The sequence below is a fragment of the Physcomitrium patens genome, chromosome 10 (genome assembly GCF_059467195.1).
Source record: "Physcomitrium patens ecotype Gransden chromosome 10, ASM5946719v1, whole genome shotgun sequence".
Classification (NCBI taxonomy): domain Eukaryota; kingdom Viridiplantae; phylum Streptophyta; class Bryopsida; order Funariales; family Funariaceae; genus Physcomitrium; species Physcomitrium patens.
The window spans coordinates 9,668,376-9,685,774 of record NC_143419.1 but is presented as its reverse complement, the minus strand read 5'-3'; the positions used below and the strand labels follow the sequence as shown (position 1 = coordinate 9,685,774).

General features: G+C 39.3%; 1 protein-coding gene across 1 annotated transcript; it reads right to left on the bottom strand.

Annotated features, from left to right (window-relative positions):
- Positions 1 to 5,386: 5,386 nt before the first annotated feature.
- LOC112287712 (magnesium-chelatase subunit ChlH, chloroplastic) lies at positions 5,387 to 11,569 on the bottom strand. Its single transcript, XM_024531032.3, has 8 exons — positions 11,198 to 11,569; positions 10,979 to 11,049; positions 9,722 to 10,742; positions 9,143 to 9,466; positions 8,326 to 8,954; positions 6,872 to 8,128; positions 6,070 to 6,702; positions 5,387 to 5,941 (listed from the first exon to the last, which is right to left on the bottom strand). The coding sequence occupies exons 1-8, from the start codon at positions 11,301 to 11,303 to the stop codon at positions 5,720 to 5,722; spliced, it is 4,263 nt and encodes a 1,420-aa protein (XP_024386800.1). The 5' UTR covers positions 11,304 to 11,569; the 3' UTR covers positions 5,387 to 5,719.
- Between the last annotated feature and the right edge of the window lie 5,830 nt (positions 11,570 to 17,399).

Sequence of the window (17,399 nt, the reverse complement as noted above, 5' to 3'; positions counted from 1 at the left end):
ACTAAAGTATTAGATGATGGATTAGTATGTGCTTATATTAGAAGCTTAGATGGCAAGAGAGCAGTATAATTCTTAATTATATCCACTAACCATAAGCATAATTATGATTATCTATGGAGTAATTCATTGCCAAGGATTAATGAAGGATTTGAGGATTTTTGCAGAGTACTATGATAGAATGGAAATATAATGGTACATCTAAGAAGGTACTCTTGCATAAAAAAGAAAGTACTTTTTATATAGATATTGTAAAATTATCTAGGAATTTATTTTTTATATATACATAATTTTATGACTTACAAAAAAAAGAGAAAAAAAGTGTGCAAAAATTTGAAAAAGACCTAAAATGAATTGGGGTGCTTTATAAAGATGATATGATAGCAGATATGTATATGGAGAGAGATTTAAAAGATTGCTTAAAAGAACTTTTAAAAATTAAACAAAGAAATAAAGATCAAGTGGTACAAGAAAGTTCTACATTCAAGAGAGCTCTATTCAACTATATATGCATTTCAAGATTATATAATAAAAGTTGAAATTAGATATAAAACTATGGAGAAAAAAATAACACCTATAGCTATATCATTGACTAATGACTCCAACCTCGAAGTCCAACAAGCTTCAAAGATGAAGAGTTTAAGAAATCTTAAATGAATTAATCATAGATTTATTAAAAATATACTTATAGAATTAAAAATGGGGTCTATAGATTTTCTACCCATTGAAATATAACAATTAAGAAACATGTTAAGTAGACATAGAAAGACTTTTGGTTTTAAATCCTTAAAAATTAAATATGTGGACCAGAGTGTTGTAGTACCAATGATTGTATTTATAGTTCCACACACTCAACGGAATATAAAACCAATTATAGTACCTCGAGCACATTAATCCAAATTCCTCAAGCTTTTGAAAGAAAAGATGCAAATCAAGACTTTAGAACTATTTGTACTATATTCTAGCTGTTAGTGCACAGTACAACATAAAAATCAAACACTATGATTTATTTAGGATATGCAATGAGTAAATCAAATGACCATTAGAAATACAAGGATTAAATCATATTGTTAAAGACTTTATTATGACATATATAAGTAGAGCCTTTTACTATGTGTAAGATCTTTATTTTGAATTGATAATTTGAGATATAAATATTTTTTGTTATTTTTTTAATATACATTAAATAAAATGTATTAATATTATGTTGTAATATGACTATTAGAGAAAAGTGAAAAGAAAAGATTATATTAAAAAAAGGATAATTAAAAATATTTTAAAAATTACCTTAGAAATTTAGATAATAGTCAAGGAAGTAGTAAAATTAATATGTATTAATATTTCTTTTTTATAAAATAAGTCTCCAATTACTTTATAGAGCCATGAATAAGATAAAATAAAATAGTAAACCAAAATTATTAATATAAATATCTTAAGATATATATAAATAATACTTTTTTACAAAAATAACCTATAAAAATTAAATATTGATTCTTAAGAAGGACCAGTTATGAACTTGATATGAAATCAAATCCTCAGACATAAAACTATATCTTTATGAGAAATCAAGAGTTCTTTGGTTAAATAAAAAATAGAATTTGAAAGAAAACTAAAGAAAGATCTTTAAGACATAGATTTTGAATGATTTTGTATTATAATAACTTTGTATAAGCTTTACAAAATCCAGATTGTTTTATAGTGGCTTTGTTTTTTGAGATATAAAAAGAGTTTATACTTTGAAAAATATTTATGAAATTTTTAGTGAATCTATAAGTGAAATTTTGTAATGTTTTAAATGTAATTATATCAAATGTATATTATAAATTTGAGATTAATGAAAAATTTAATATAAAGTTATTGATACTCAAGTGCATAAAGGTCTTTGGCATTGGAGTTAAGAGCATTTGGAAGAATTTCTAAAATTTATAACAATCTATTTATTAGACTAAATTCAAATATAGTAATCTAATAGTAGACTTAATGTCATCAACATACATATTTATTCCAAAAACTACCTATATAATTAAAAAAAATAAAATAAAAATATAATGATTTTAAATTATATTTTAAAAAAGATTCTAAGAATCATCATTGATGTTGCTTTAACTTAACACGTGTTTCTAACAAACAGATAGGCTGAAAACTTCATTAACAAATTAGCCATGAGTCCCACATTGTTGGATGGTATGATTTGCAATTGGGAAATTCATGAGGTATCTAGCTGTAGAGAATTTAGCTTTAACTTATTGACTAAGCTCTAATAAGTGATTTATTTTACTTTTAACCTACATACAAAGTCTTGGCTTCCAAATCCTCTTCACTTTATATAAAATACCCAAATTGTAGAAAAATCCATCAAAACATATTTTTTCCACAAAAGTTTTTTTCTTTCCAAATTTTAGAAAATCATATCTTTTGATCCAATATTTTATTTTCTTTCAAATTTGTCTGTAACGTAGCTCTTACTCTTAAGCTTTACTACGAAAAAAATGAATCAAAAAATTGCTCTTGATCTTTTGGCAACTTAGAAATCCTAGTAGGTGCTCTAAACCCTAATTTATAAGCACTTGAATACTATTTTCTTTATACCTCAAAACTCCAAAATTAAAATGCCACAAAATTTGTGGAAAAAGGTTATTAACATGACTATACACATTATTGGAAATTTTGAGCCCAAATCTTATCAAATTACTCAAGATATAGCTCAAAATACAATGACTAGTGAATTGGATCACTTACTACACTTAGATTTGTAAGTACTAATTTCAACCTCTAATATATGCTTTATCCTAATTTGGAATCCATCAAACAATATACCAAAAGTATAGCCGAGAAAGTGGTCTCTCCAATCCTAGTCGCTGATCCTTTATTGCTTTTTGTACGTGCATGTTATATCCAAAAGAGTGATAGTAGGCCCAAAATCAACATCTTAACTTTGAGCGCCCATATCTCTTTCATATAAACTCCAAATCACAAAAAATTTCCACCTAAACTATAGCCAAAAACCTAAGCTTTCTGACCTTAGCCTTTGAAGTTCAAATGGCCCCGAAAGTATAATCCTAATCCCTAATAAGGCCTTGGGGCAGCCTCCTTAAAGCCCATTGGACATGATTTTTGACCAATAAGAATGGAGATTTTCATCATCCATCTCCATTCATCCATATGGATGTCCTAATTGCACTTTTTGGTTCCAAGATCCCTCTCTAATCTTTTTTCTAATAAGATTTACATAATATATGTCCTAATTACCAAATAAAAGAACCAAAATAAAACTTCAAAGGTCACCAATGACTAATAAGGGTGACTCTAAATGTTTAAAAGTTACTACTAATAAGATCAACTTCAAAAGTCACTATCAAAAGAAAATAAAGTTATATAAATTCTAATAATAGTTCTTTTAAACAATCTCTTTTTAGGGTAGTAATCTAACTCCATTCTACAACCAACTAAAATTCATTAACATGGCTTTTATCATATTACTTAGTAAATCATATATCAAACAAATAAACACAATATTTTTCACATGGTAGCCAAACCACAATATGACATCCACTCCCTCCAAACTTGTACATTCTTTGGTATGCACCAAGAATGAAAAAGTTGTGGTGGGCATCATACTACCTCCTCAACATTGTCTCTTTCATGATCTATATCTTCTTCTTTGTTTGTAAAGAAATCAATGTCTTCTTTAGTACCTTCACCTATTATATCTTGATTTCGTTGCTGAAAAAGTTTTATACATTTTTTTGCAATTGAAATCTTAAGGTGCGTCCCATCTAGCTCCCTTAATATATATGTAGCATTATCTAGAATATTTACAACTACATAAGATCTAAACCAATGCTTTGAAAATTTTCACAAAGAATTGTGTTGGTTATTCAAACTGCTATCATAAACAAGTACCCAATCATCTTCATGAATTATAAATAATTTTAAAATTTTGACATTATTGCCAAATGTATTAGGGAACCTTACATCTTTGACTATCTTTTTAGTTGATTTAAATTGACTCTATTACTATCTTTAAAATACTATTAAAAAAATAAAATAAAATAAAATAAAAAAAAACTTGAAATGACATTATCATCTCAAAAATAAAATGAATTTTTGAAAATTTTATTTAATTCTTTTTTTTAAAAAAATAGAATCTTTCTTTCAATACTTTGATAAATTTGATTATTATCTTTATAGAAGGTCAATCAAAAACCATATTTACAATGTTCTTTCTTTTGACATGTCTTGTGGACACTCATCACTACAAAAATAAAACTTATGTCCAAAAACATATTCTTTCCTTCAACTTTAAAGTTGTTAAAGCTTACTCTTAATATCTTCCAAATCTTTTAGTTAATATTATTTTTGTCTCCATCCAAATCTCTTTGTTTTTTCAACTTTTGTAAAGCTTGCTCCTAATAGCTCAATTTCTTGTTATTTGTTAAAAATGCTCTTATAACTTTTAGACTTAATGATAGGCCATTATAAGCTTTAAAACTTTGTTTTGCCAATCTCAATAAATTCATTAGGCAAATTTTCTTGGCCACAAGAATGAGTAATGAATAACTTCATACTTATTTATTTATTTATTTATTAAGTTTTTTTAATATTTATATTCTAATTTTTATGTGCTAAAAAAATATTGATAGTAAGAAAACTTATATACAATTCTTAATCTACAATTTATTAATTAAACCTTTTATTTTTATAAGAAATACTTAAATAATATTATAATAATTATGAAGTTGGATTTTTATGCTAGTAATACTTTGATGTTAGTTTTTATGTTTTTCTTCAAGTTATTATAATAAAATTATAACTCATCTAAAAACTTGATGATCTTAGCTACAATATTTTTTTAATCTACTTTTTAATAATTTTTTTAAAGACTATTTCTAGACGATGTATAATCTTCAACAATCTAAGTAAGCTTCTAATTATTCCTTGTCAACCTTAGAAATATCCTAAAAAAATCTATATTTCAATATGCTCACATGAAATAACTTGCATCATCGATGAAATGCTCAGATTAAATCGTACAATGCATGAGAGGGGTATGTAGTAAATTGAACATGTTCATAACTTTCAACGTGGCAGAACACATTCGGCAGAGCTGTCTTACCAACATGACAACCAAGTGTAGCACGACCCTCCATTGCCAAATTATGCGAAACAGCTTCGACTTCTTGGAAAGGTTTGTTTTTACATTCCCCACCCAGTGTTCTATTGTTTTACTGCTCAATCACTATGTTCAGTGGGGTTGTATTACCCGTTTCCTCTAGAACAATACAAGTTTTTAGTCATGTATCTGATTGAGTAGACAACCGTTTCTGTCCAACACCAACACTTGAAACATCCTCCACAAGTGCACACCGTATTCAGTACACACAGATACTAACAGCCAATAACATTGGTTTACTGAAAAGGACCAACGAAGCATTACACAACGAGGACCCCCTGAAACATCACACCCGTTTCTCAATAATTTCTCATCTTTCCCGTGCTACATACACCGACTACTGTTACATGACACCAATGTTCGCAAACGCACAACCGAGACCTGGTATCAAGGGCTAGATCCCACTCTAACCCTATCCAATGAATTGTCAACTAATGCGAGCCTGCTATTTTCACGTTGCCCAACAAAATTACACACCGCCACCATCCTGCGACCTCGCGGTTTCTCGTCCCCGCTATTCCAAACGACTTCATATTCACAGGCCTTCCTCTACTTGTCAATGCCCTCGATCCTGTCTTCCACGTCCTGGTATAACTGCCTCAACTTCTCCAGATTGTCCTCAGAAGTCTCCCAGTAGCCGCGCCCATTCGCTTCCAAAAACGTCGACACCAGCTTCCTGAACGAGTTGGGGTTCGTCTCCAACAACCTCTTCTGCATCTCCTCGTCGTTAATGAAGGTGTTGTTCGCTTCCTCGTACACCCAGTTGTCCACCTGCCAAACCCAACGGCAATGGAAAAGCTCAGAACAGAACCAAAACACCCATGAGAAACCAGCCTGCTTCCCTCCGCCAATTCCTCTCCCCACGACGAACCGAGTAACCGCCACTACCAACTACTCACCGTGCCAGAAGTTGCACTCCAACCCATCGTGTTTGTCAGCCTCTTCTCGATCTCACGAACACCCTCGTAACCGCTCGACAGCATCCCCTCGTACCACTTCGGGTTCAGCATCTTCGTCCGGGCATCCAGCCTCACCGTTTCCGCCAAAGACCGCACCTGCGCGTTTGCAGTCGTCGTATCCGCAATGTACGAAGCTGGTGCCTTCTTGTCCGGCCTCAAACTCTGTACGAGCTTCGTCGGGTCCGAGTCGAAGTAGTGGCTCACATCCGTCAACGAAATCTCCGAAGAGTCCAGGTTCTGGAACGTCGCGTCTGCTGTTGCTAGAGCAGACTCGAAGATCTGCCTCTTCTCGCTCATTCCAGCACCGGGAGCATCGCTGTCAAAAGCAAACGACTTCCGTGACAAATACATGTCCTGCAGTTGCTTTTCATCGTTCCACGATGAGTTCTCCACCGCCAGGTTGACGTTCGAGGAGTACGACCCTGAGGCGTTCGAGTAGATTCGAGTCGCAGCCTCCCGCAACGACACCCCTAGGGTCTCCACCTGCTCCAACGCGTGCTTGCGCACAAAGTTCATTTCCACAGGCTCATCCAGCTCTGCCACAGTCTTCACTGCTCTGTCCAGCAAGTTCATCTGAAAATAAACACCACCATCGCGCACGCATTCATTAGCTCATTCAACGCGGAAGTACCATGCCCCAGTACGTATCCATGACCCCAGCCAAATACCATCACTCTTTCCAGTTGGTGTACGATGCACGACAAAGTGAGAAAAGTTAACGCCAGACATCCACAAAACCCACCTGGTTGATGAACAGGTCCCTGAACACGCCCGAGCAGTTCACCACCACGTCAATGCGAGGTCGTCCAAGCTCCTCCAGAGACACTGGCTCGATCTTGTTCACACGCCCCAACGAATCGGGCACTGGCCGAACACCCACCATCCACAACACCTGGGCAAGAGACTCCCCATACGTCTTGATGTTGTCCGTACCCCACAACACCAATGCGATCGTCTCCGGATACTTGCCACCATTCTCTATCTTCTGACGCTCCAGCAGACGATCTACGACGATCTTCGCGCTCGCTAAAGCCGCAGCCGTCGGAATGGCCTGGGGGTCCAAAGCGTGGATGTTCTTCCCCGTTGGCAGTACGTTCGGGTTCCTGATCGGGTCTCCTCCTGGGCCAGGCTCCACGAATCTCCCTTCCAACGCTTCCTTCAAACCGCCTAGCTCATTGTCCGCTACCACCTGCTTCAAGCAGAATGCCAAAAACTCGAACAGAGTGGTCATCTTCGCCTGATCCACGTTCCTGAATTTCGTGTTCTGCAGAGCATCCATCCATGGATCCTTCTTTGCGAAACCAAAGAGGTTGGCCAGACCATTCTGCACGTTAACCACCTGACCGGCTTTGTTCGTCGTCTTCGCCACGAACGCACCCACCACTTCACGGCTCGTCTGTGTGATCTCGTTCAGCAGAGTCACGTCGGCAAGCACACCCCGATCACTACTCCTGTAGACGTCCTCAATCTCACGCCCCACGGCCTGAGCCAACAGCCCTGGCAACCCAGCGATGTCCTCCTCCGGTCTGTCGATGGCAGCAATGTTCACAAGCGTTGCCACCGCCTCCTCGGCACTCGGAGGCTCTCCGATCACGTGCAGCCCGCAAGGCAGCAGCCTCGACTCGATCTCCATGAGCTTTCCGTACACCCTACCTACCACGGTGTCCCTCTCGTCGGCTGACAGCTCCGCCTCCTCGCCAGGCAGTTCCACGTCCTTGTCCAGGTTACACTGCCTCGCAGTGCTGATAATACTCGACACGATCTGCGCACCACGCCCAGAGTCCTTCAATGACTGGTAAGATGAGATCAGCTCGCTCAGCTGCTTCAGTCCCTTGTACAGACCAGCATTCTCGGCAGGGGGTGTCAGGTAGCTGATGGTGTTGGCATAGCTACGCCTCTTCGCAATCGTAGCTTCTGACGGGTTGTTCGCAGCATAATAGTAGATGTTGGGGATGTTCCCGATCAAGCTGTCGGGGTAACAGATGTCGCTCATGCCCACCTGCGCCATAAAAACCAAGCAGATCTTAACAACGCCAAACCCTTGTGCCTAGTACATGCGATGCCCATTCCTTCACGCAACATAACTTTACTCCAAGCACTCGTATCTACTCCACGAGGTTCCAAACACACCACCCTAATCATGCCCGTAACCCCCAGTAACATCATCTTCACGAACAAGTGGGATACTATGCCAACCTGCTTTCCGGGCATAAACTCCAGTGATCCGTGAGTTCCAAAGTGCAGAACAGCATCCGCCTTGAAGATCTTCTCCAAAAATGTGTAGTACGCGGCAAACCCGTGGTGAGGGCTCGCCGACTTCGAAAACAGAAGACGCATCGGATCTCCCTCATATCCGAACGTAGGCTGGACACCGATGAACACGTTCCCAAACTGCTTTCCATACACCAGCAGGTTTTGCCCGTCTGAGTTCAGAGTCCCCGGGGCCTTGCCCCAGCTCTCCTCCAGTGCCTTCGCATAAGGAGTCAGCTGATAGTACTCCCGTGTCGGCATCTTGTACGCGATATTCAGGTCGGGGCTGCTGAACCGAGCTTCCTTGTCGTGAATCACCTCCTCTATGAGTGCCTCCGATGACTCGGGGAGCCCCTCCACGTTGTACCCGTCAGCCTTCAACTCCTTCAACACACTATAAATGGACGAGAACACGTTCAGATACGCGGCGGTCCCGACATTTCCCTTGTCAGGGGGGAAGCTGAACACCGTGATCGCCAACTTCTTCTCCGCCTTCGCCAGCCGCTTCAGGTTAGCCCACTTGATGGCCCGAGTGCACAGCTGGTCCACGCGGTCGTGGAGCGCATGGGACTTGCCTGCAACCATCAACCACGCTCCCCCGTCAATGCTCCTGTCTCAACCACCCACATTTGACCAAGCCACTACACTCTCGCACTCAAAGACTTGCACCACACACCTCTCCCCTATAGCAGAGTGTCCCCCCACGTGAAATTGCGCTAACTCAGAATCACCCCTGCAAAAAATCTCTACGCAGAAGCCGTACCTGTGCGACTATCACGCCCGGAGAACACGATTGGCTCCAAACCTCCGTCCAACTCAGGTAGGGCAACTTGGAGGGCAACCTGAATAGGGTGCAGTCCCAAAGTGCTGCCCAGCCATTCCTCGGTCGTCTGGAATACCAAAGGAAGTGCGACCAAATACGGCACATCCAGCTTTTTCAAAGCTTCAATGGCCTTAGGATGATCCTGGCTTGCGGGTCCACCCACGAGAGCAAATCCAGTCAGAGAAACCACCGACTGAACCAATGACTTCTTCGTGATCGGGTCGTAGAAGAATCGCTCCACGGGTCCAGAGAAGTCCAGGCCACCTAACGTTCATCAAAGCAGCCACACAAGATTCAGCAGCGCACACATGTCATCTTCTTCCATGCCACACACTTACCTCTACCGTCTATATCATGTCCTCAGCTCTACCATCGTGCCAGCAGTTCCCGCGTCAGGCAATTAAGCATGCAAATTCCACCACATTACAGTACGTGTCTGCTGTTGCAGAGCCAACCACATCAGAACGTTTCCTAAGATCGTAGTATTGCCCCTGGGCTTGTATCGTCAGAGAAATTCACCTGCAAAAATTGGCACCACCTTCGCACCCCGCGCCTCCATCTCCATGACCACGGCGTCATAGTGACCGTGATCACCAGTCACGATGTGGCTTCGCTGCAACACAATCCCCACCACCGGCGCCTTCGGGTCCTTCAGGGCCTCGTTGGCATCGCGTCGGGTTCCATACCAATTCAAATACTCCTTAATGTCGTCGTACATCTGAGGGGCCATCGGGTGCCAGATGCCCGTGTCCAGGGACACCACAGGGTCGTCATACTCCAACTTCTGGCCCGTCAATGCCGGGACGTACGCGTTCGATATCATCACCAAAAAGTTCTCCAGGTTCTCGGGAGAGCCTCCCAGCCAGAACTGCAAACTCATCATGAAGTTCCGCGCATCTTGAGCCTTGTCGCTCGGCAGGTACTTCAACACCTTCGGCAGCGTGCGGATGAGTTTCAACATGCCCTCCTCGAAGTTCCCTACATTCTCCTTCCTCTTCCTCCTCATGAACTGGGCAATCGCACTCTTCGATTGCCCCAGCTGAGACATGGAGAATGTGCCCAATTTGTTCAACCTCATCACCTCTGGCATGGACGGGAATATCACCACCGCGTCCATCCTGTCCCTGTTGGCTTCCACTACCTCCTTCACCTTCTGGGCCAACTCCTCCACAAATATCAATGATCCAATGAAGACGTTCGCTTCGCCAACATCCTTCTTGAACGTCTCGAAGTTCTCTGCGTCACGCAGCTCCTCAACAAGATACCCCACAACCTCGATCTGCACCTCCTTGCGGGTCCTGTTGATATTCCTCACGGCGGCTGAAAGGGAGGATTGGTACTGCGCTTCCAGCACCACATACACCACCTTCACCACCGGCACTCCCGGCCTGGACGCAGGGACAATGCGTCTCACCTCTGGCCTCGTCTGGGTGAACATGCCGCCACCTCCCATCATTGCCTTGGGAGCCACACGCAGCGATGCCTGGCGTTCGGCCGCCCTCGGGGCCGGCACAGCCACTGGAGAGCCATACAGCTCGGACTGCGAGGTAACGGCGGTGAATTAGGCCAATGCACAATGTCCCCCGGTTCATGCGAATTTCGCCAGCATGCTTTCGTACAACTCAGTACATACTATGACAACCTTAGACACAATCCCTCGCAACCTCTATGCGGGTCATTACGCCCGAAGGCTTGCGAACCGGAGCCTGTACCCCTAAACCCACATCTCTCGCACAGGGACAATAGAATTGCGGGAGTCCCAAAACGATAACGCACCTTGCCGAGCTTGCTCACATCGCCCACTTGCTTAATTCCCTCGAAAGTCGATAGCAGACCACCCAAGCCGGCTGCCATTCAACAGAATTACGCTCCATCATTGCTCCGCAACACCACATTCAATTCATCCACCACGCTATCCCCTAAAGCACGTCCACTCACTCCATTGCCCGCAAAATGCACAAATTGTGGCAGAAAGAAAAGAGATAAGGTAGGTACCTCGGCATTGGGCGCGCGCACCCTGGGGGACGACAGGCCGGTTCAGAGGAGTCACGCCGCAGGACGACGATGCCACGGTCGCCGAGAATGGTGACAAGGCCGCCATCTCCACTAACTCCCACAACTCCTACCTCCCACCGATCGCTCAGAATTCAATGCCCTAATGAACAACCTGGGCGGTGTCGACTAAAACCTACAGCTCTAGCAAACCCAGCAAGAGTCAAGGTCCAATGCGGTCCAATGCGGCCCAATGCCAAGCCAAGCAGGCGGGCAGGCAGGCAGGATAGACGAGAAGAGAGAGAGGGGGAGTAATCCTAGAAGGGTGTTAGCCACACCTCCACTTGAAGGGGGGTAGGGGAAGAGCAGAACCTAGCAAATTAACTCCGAGGGGGAATAGGCCAGAGCGAATATAATGAGGCGAATTGGATTGAGGTTTGTGGCAACGGAGAGATGCACGGCAGACGGTGTCAGCACACGCCCAAGGCGCACAAGATTGATGCGTCTCCAGGCGCGGGATTTTTTACTACTGGCGTAGGTCAGTCCAGCGGAAAGGATGCAGCGAAATCGAATGGATTGGACTTCGCCCGTTCTCATTGGCTGCGTGCGGTCACGGGATCTCCCGCGCCTTCCGGATTTGTATGCGTCGCTCTCCAACGCACGGTCTTCCGTCCCTTCGCACCGCCCCCGCAGCCTCACGATCGCGCGCCTCCTCTCATTCTCCGTGCACTTTGCTTCACGCCTTGCAATTTAAGTCTACTCGCTTTGCGATTTAAGTCTACTCGCTTTGCTCTTCTTCCTGGTTAGAGTTGCGGGTTTCCTCCTCGGTATCTCCTTCCCTGCGTGACCGTGGTGCCCTCTTGACGGTAACTGACGGATGGACGGACGGACGGGCTCCGCTGTTGCCCCTGTTGCTTTTGGTGCTGGAGTTGTCCACGACACACCACTCTGGTTGCGTTGTTGTCCGTCTGTGAGAGCTCCTATGCGATCGAACGAACGAACGAGGGAACGCGAATGAGAACGAGCGAAGGATGGCCGGGTGTGGACGGAGCTGTTGGCCAATTGTTTGGTTAAGGATCAATCAGTCAGTTTCTGACTGACCCTTGTTTGCGCTCTCAAGCCTCTCTCCTCCTCTCCTCCTCTCCTGTCTCCTCCTTTCTTGTCCCCTCCTCTCCTCCTCTCCTTCTCTGCTCCTGGAGAATTAATCTCAACTTACGGAAGATACCTCATCTCAAAACAACAAGGGCTTCTGGGGGAACATTCATCTCTTTGCTCCTGGAAAAATACCCCAATTTTCACCCCTGAAAGCCCAACGCAGTCAAGAATTCCCAACTCATCACCGTTCGTGCTTTGGGACACTATATCTCTCTGGAATATCTAATGGTTCAATGTTCTCTCTATATCATCACCACAAGTTGTTTAGAAGAGCCAAGGAGGGTTCCTCATGTCATGTGCTTTTTCAGGATAATGCAATTTCTGGAGAATTTGGTGCGTGTTTGTGCATGTGTTTTGCATACTCATCATTCTTTCGCATGTTCACGACTCTCTCTCTCTTGTTTGTTTCCTAGTGCTGTCCCTTTCTTGGTGGGAGTAAAGCTGAAATGATCTCTTGCTGTTTTGTCTGAGCTAAGGTTTAACCTCTTCCAGTAGTTTTCGCTACAGGTGAAACTCGCTTAGAAATTTGTTTAAGCTGTTGGTGATTGAAGTTCAGAACTTTTCTCGAAGAATTTGAACGTATCAAGCTACTGCTTGGTGCACACTGATTTGCATTTATGTTTTGTGTTGAATTTGTTTGTTGGGTTTAATAAAATGAATAGCAGAAATTGTGATACATTGAATCATTGCAAAATTATGTTGCGACTTTTTATAAATTTAAAACAATACTAAAATGGTATGATGATTCTTGATTATGTGTACAAATACATAAATAAATGATATTCTTGCGGTTTAATATACCTTGACTGTTACAAAGTGATACTTTTGTAGCAATGATCTATCAATCCATTTGGTGGAACTAATATAGTATTTCCAGTTCACAAAGATACCAGATTTTGAGGATATCCTGATTTTGAGGAGTCTTTACAAGGAAGCGATTGTATTTCAAATACATATATTTTAAAATTTTAAATGATTTGATTTTGGGTATTAGTTTCTCCAGAAACATAATCAAGATCAAGGATTTTGTGAGCCATCAACTCTAAGGAGAACAGTTGTTTGGACAATGGATATAGGCCCCTATGTCATTTTTAAATCATGCAAACTAACAAATCAATTCCACTGACTTGTTGATTGGTAGAAATAGATGAAAGTTTTGAGTACATGAGAAACATTAAATATCTTATATATATATAAAAATGTAATAATAATTAAACAAAGGATACCCAATTGATGGAGATGTCACATAAGTTATTTATATAATTAAACCAAAAGTAGCATGTGGTTTTCTCCATGTGTGTTTTCACCTATATTAAAAAAGTAGCACATATTGCAACTATGTGAGGTGAATGTTATGGTCTTACACAGATCAGAATAAATTGGAGAAACTTTAACAACAGCATCCAAAAGAACTGTCTGCTTTGAACTGAAAAAGAGGATCAGCAGATTATATCAAGTCCATATTTTATGCTGGAGACATGAATCTGGGCCTACAATATCTGAAGAGTGTCTTTGCAGCCAATCTCCTTCCCATTCTCCACATTCTGCTGATTGTGTTTCAACCTTTTGAGTTTGGATGTTGTTTCTATTGGTGGTCAACAAACATCCCCCTCTCCCAGATACGAAAAAAAAAAGAAAAAACAAAACAAAACAAAAATAAAAGCATTCGAAAGTGGCTGTACATCAGGCACCTAAAGCAGAGAATAATATCTGCTGGTGGTAAAACTTTCCAGCCCTAATTCCCAAACCTCACCTCACGATGTAAGTTTCGCTCGGTAAATTTTTCCAAAACGCTAGTTTTTGTGGATGAAAGTGGATTTGTCGCTTGGAATAAAGCAAAAGGATGAAGGGTGGGGAGAAGGTTCCGTGCAATGAGTTTGTGAAGGACACGTAATGAACCTACGTGGCAGGCTAACCTTCTTCCCTTTTTTCCCTGGTGATCCCGAAAGAATTGTCCCTGTAGTGACGTGGCTTTCAACTGGCACAACAGCAAGCCCCTCATTCGTGGGCGTCTCCATCCATCACTTATCATCTTTCATATTGGTCCACTTCTCATTCCACTTTCGTCGCACATGAAAAATATCAGTTGATGTGTTTGTTGTGTATTCACGAATGGGATAAGTACACGTTTTGTTCGTGGTGTAAAGGTTAAGTTGAGTTTTGGAAGAGCATGTGCTTGTGTTTTTCTTCACACAAGTTCATTTGAGTTTTAAATGTTTTTATATTTTATTATTTTAATGTACATTTAAATGAATGTATCAATGTTATGTCGTAATATGACTATTAGAGAAAAGTGAAAAGAAAATATTATATTAGAAAAAAGCATAATTGAAAATATTTAAAAAATTACCTTAGAAATTTAGATAATAGTCAAGGAGGTAGTAAAATTAATATGTATTAATATTTCCTTTTTACAAAATGAGTCTCCAATTACTTTATAGAGCCATGAATAAGATAAAATAAAATAGTAAATCAAAATTATTAATATAAATATCTTAAGGTATATATAAATAATACTTTTTTACAAAAATAACCTATAAAAATTAAATATTGATTCTTAAGAAGGACTAGTTATGAACTTGTCCTGAAATCAAATCCTAAGACATAAAACTATATCTTTATGAGAAATCAAGAGTTCTTTGGTTAAATAAAAAATAGAATTTGAAAGAAAACTAAAGAAAGATCTTTAAGACATAGATTTTGAATGATTTTGTATTATAATAACTTTGTAAAAGCTTTACAAAATCCAGATTGTTTTAAAGTGGCTTTGTTTTTTGAGATATAAAAAGAGTTTATACTTTGAAAAACATTTATGAAATTTTTAGTGGATCTATAAGTGAAATTTTGTAATATTTTAAATGTAATTATATCAAATATATATTATAAATTTGAGATTAATGAAAAATTTAATATAAAGTTATTGATACTCAAGTGCATAAAGGTCTTCGGCATTGGAGTTTAGAGGATTGGAAAGAATTTCTAAGATTTGTAACAATCTATGTATTGGACTAAATTCAAATATAGCAATCTAATAGTAGACTTAATATCATCAACATACATATTTATTCCAAAAACTACCTATATAATTAAATAAAAATAAATAAAATATAATAATTTTAAATTATATTCTAAAAAAGATTCTAAGAATTATCATTGATGTCGCTTTAACTTTATACGTGTTTCTAGAAAATGGATAGGCTAGAAACTTCATTATCAAATTAGCCATGTATCACACATTGTTAGATGGTGTGATTTGCAATTTGAAAATTCACGAGGTATCTAGCTGTAGAGAATTTAGCTTTAACTTATTGACTAAGCTCTAATAAGTGATTTATTTTACTTTTAACCTATATACAAAGTCTTGGCTTCCAAATCTTCTTCACTTTATATAAAATGCCCAAATTGTAGAAAAATTCATCAAAACATATTTTTTCCGCAAAAGTTTTTTTCTTTCCAAATTTTAGAAAATCATATCTTTTGATCCAATATTTTATTTTCTTTCAAATTTGTCTGTAATGTAGCTCTTACTCTTAAGATTTACTACAAAAAAATGAACCAAAAAATTGCTCTTGATCTTTTGGCAACTTAGAAATCCTAGCAGGTGCTCTAAACCCTAATTTATAAGCACTTGAATACTATTTTCTTTATACCTCAAAACTCCAAAATTAAAATGCCACAAAATTTGTGGAAAAAAGGTTATTAACATGACTATACACATTATTGGAAATTTTGAGCCCAAATCTTATCAAATTACTCAAGATATAGCTCAAAATACAATGACTAGTGAATTGGACCACTTACTACACTTAGATTTGTAAGTACTAATTTCAACCTCTAATATATGCTTTATCCTAACTTGGAATCCATCAAACAATATACCAAAAGTATAGCCGAGAAAGTGGTCTCTCCAATCCTAGTCGCTGATCCTTTATTGCTTTTTGTACGTGCATGTTATATCCAAAAGAGTGATAGTAGGCCCAAAATCAACATCTTAACTTTGAGCGCCCATATCTCTTTCATATAAACTCCAAATCACAAAAAATTTCCACCTAAACTATAGCCAAAAACCTAAGCTTTCTGACCTTAGCCTTTGAAGTTCAAATGGCCCCGAAAGTATAATCCTAATCCCTAATAAGGCCTTGGGACAGCCTCCTTAAAGCCCATTGGACATGATTTTTGGCCAATAAGAATGGAGATTTTCATCATCCATCTCCATTCATCCATATGGATGTCCTAATTGCACTTTTTGGTTCCAAGATCCCTCTCTAATCTTTTTTCTAATAAGATTTACATAATATATGTCCTAAATATCAAATAAAAGAACCAAAATAAAACTTCAAAGGTCACCAATGTCTAACAAGGGTGACTCTAAATGTTTAAAAGTTACTACTAATAAGATCAACTTCAAAAGTCACTATCAAAAGAAAATAAATTTATATAAATTCTAATAATAATTCTTTTAAACAATCTCTTTTTAAGGTAGTAATCTAATTCCATTCTACAACCAACTAAAATTCATTAATATGGCTTTTATCATATTACTTAGTAAATCATATATCAAACAAATAAACACAATATTTTTCACATGGTAGCCAAACCACAATATGACATCCGCTCCCTCCAAACTTGTACATTCTTTGGTATGCACCAAGAATGAAAAAGTTGTGGTGGGTATCATACCACCTCCTCAACATTGTTTCTTTCATGATCTATATCTTCTTCTTTGTTTGTAAAGAAATCAATGTCTTCTTTAGTACCTTCACCTATTATATCTTGATTTCGTTGCTGAAAATGTTTTATACATTTTTTTGCAATTAAAATCTTAAGGTGCGTCCCATCTAGCTCCCTTATTACGTATGTAGCATTATCTAGAATATTTACAACTACATAAGATCTTAACCAATGCTTTGAAAATTTTCACAAAGAATTGTGTTGGTTATTCAAACTGCTATTATAAATAAATAACCTATCAACTTCATGAATTCTTTGAGGCCTTAATCAGTGCTACTATCGAATCTATCTTTATTTTTTAACCATGAAACTTTAAACT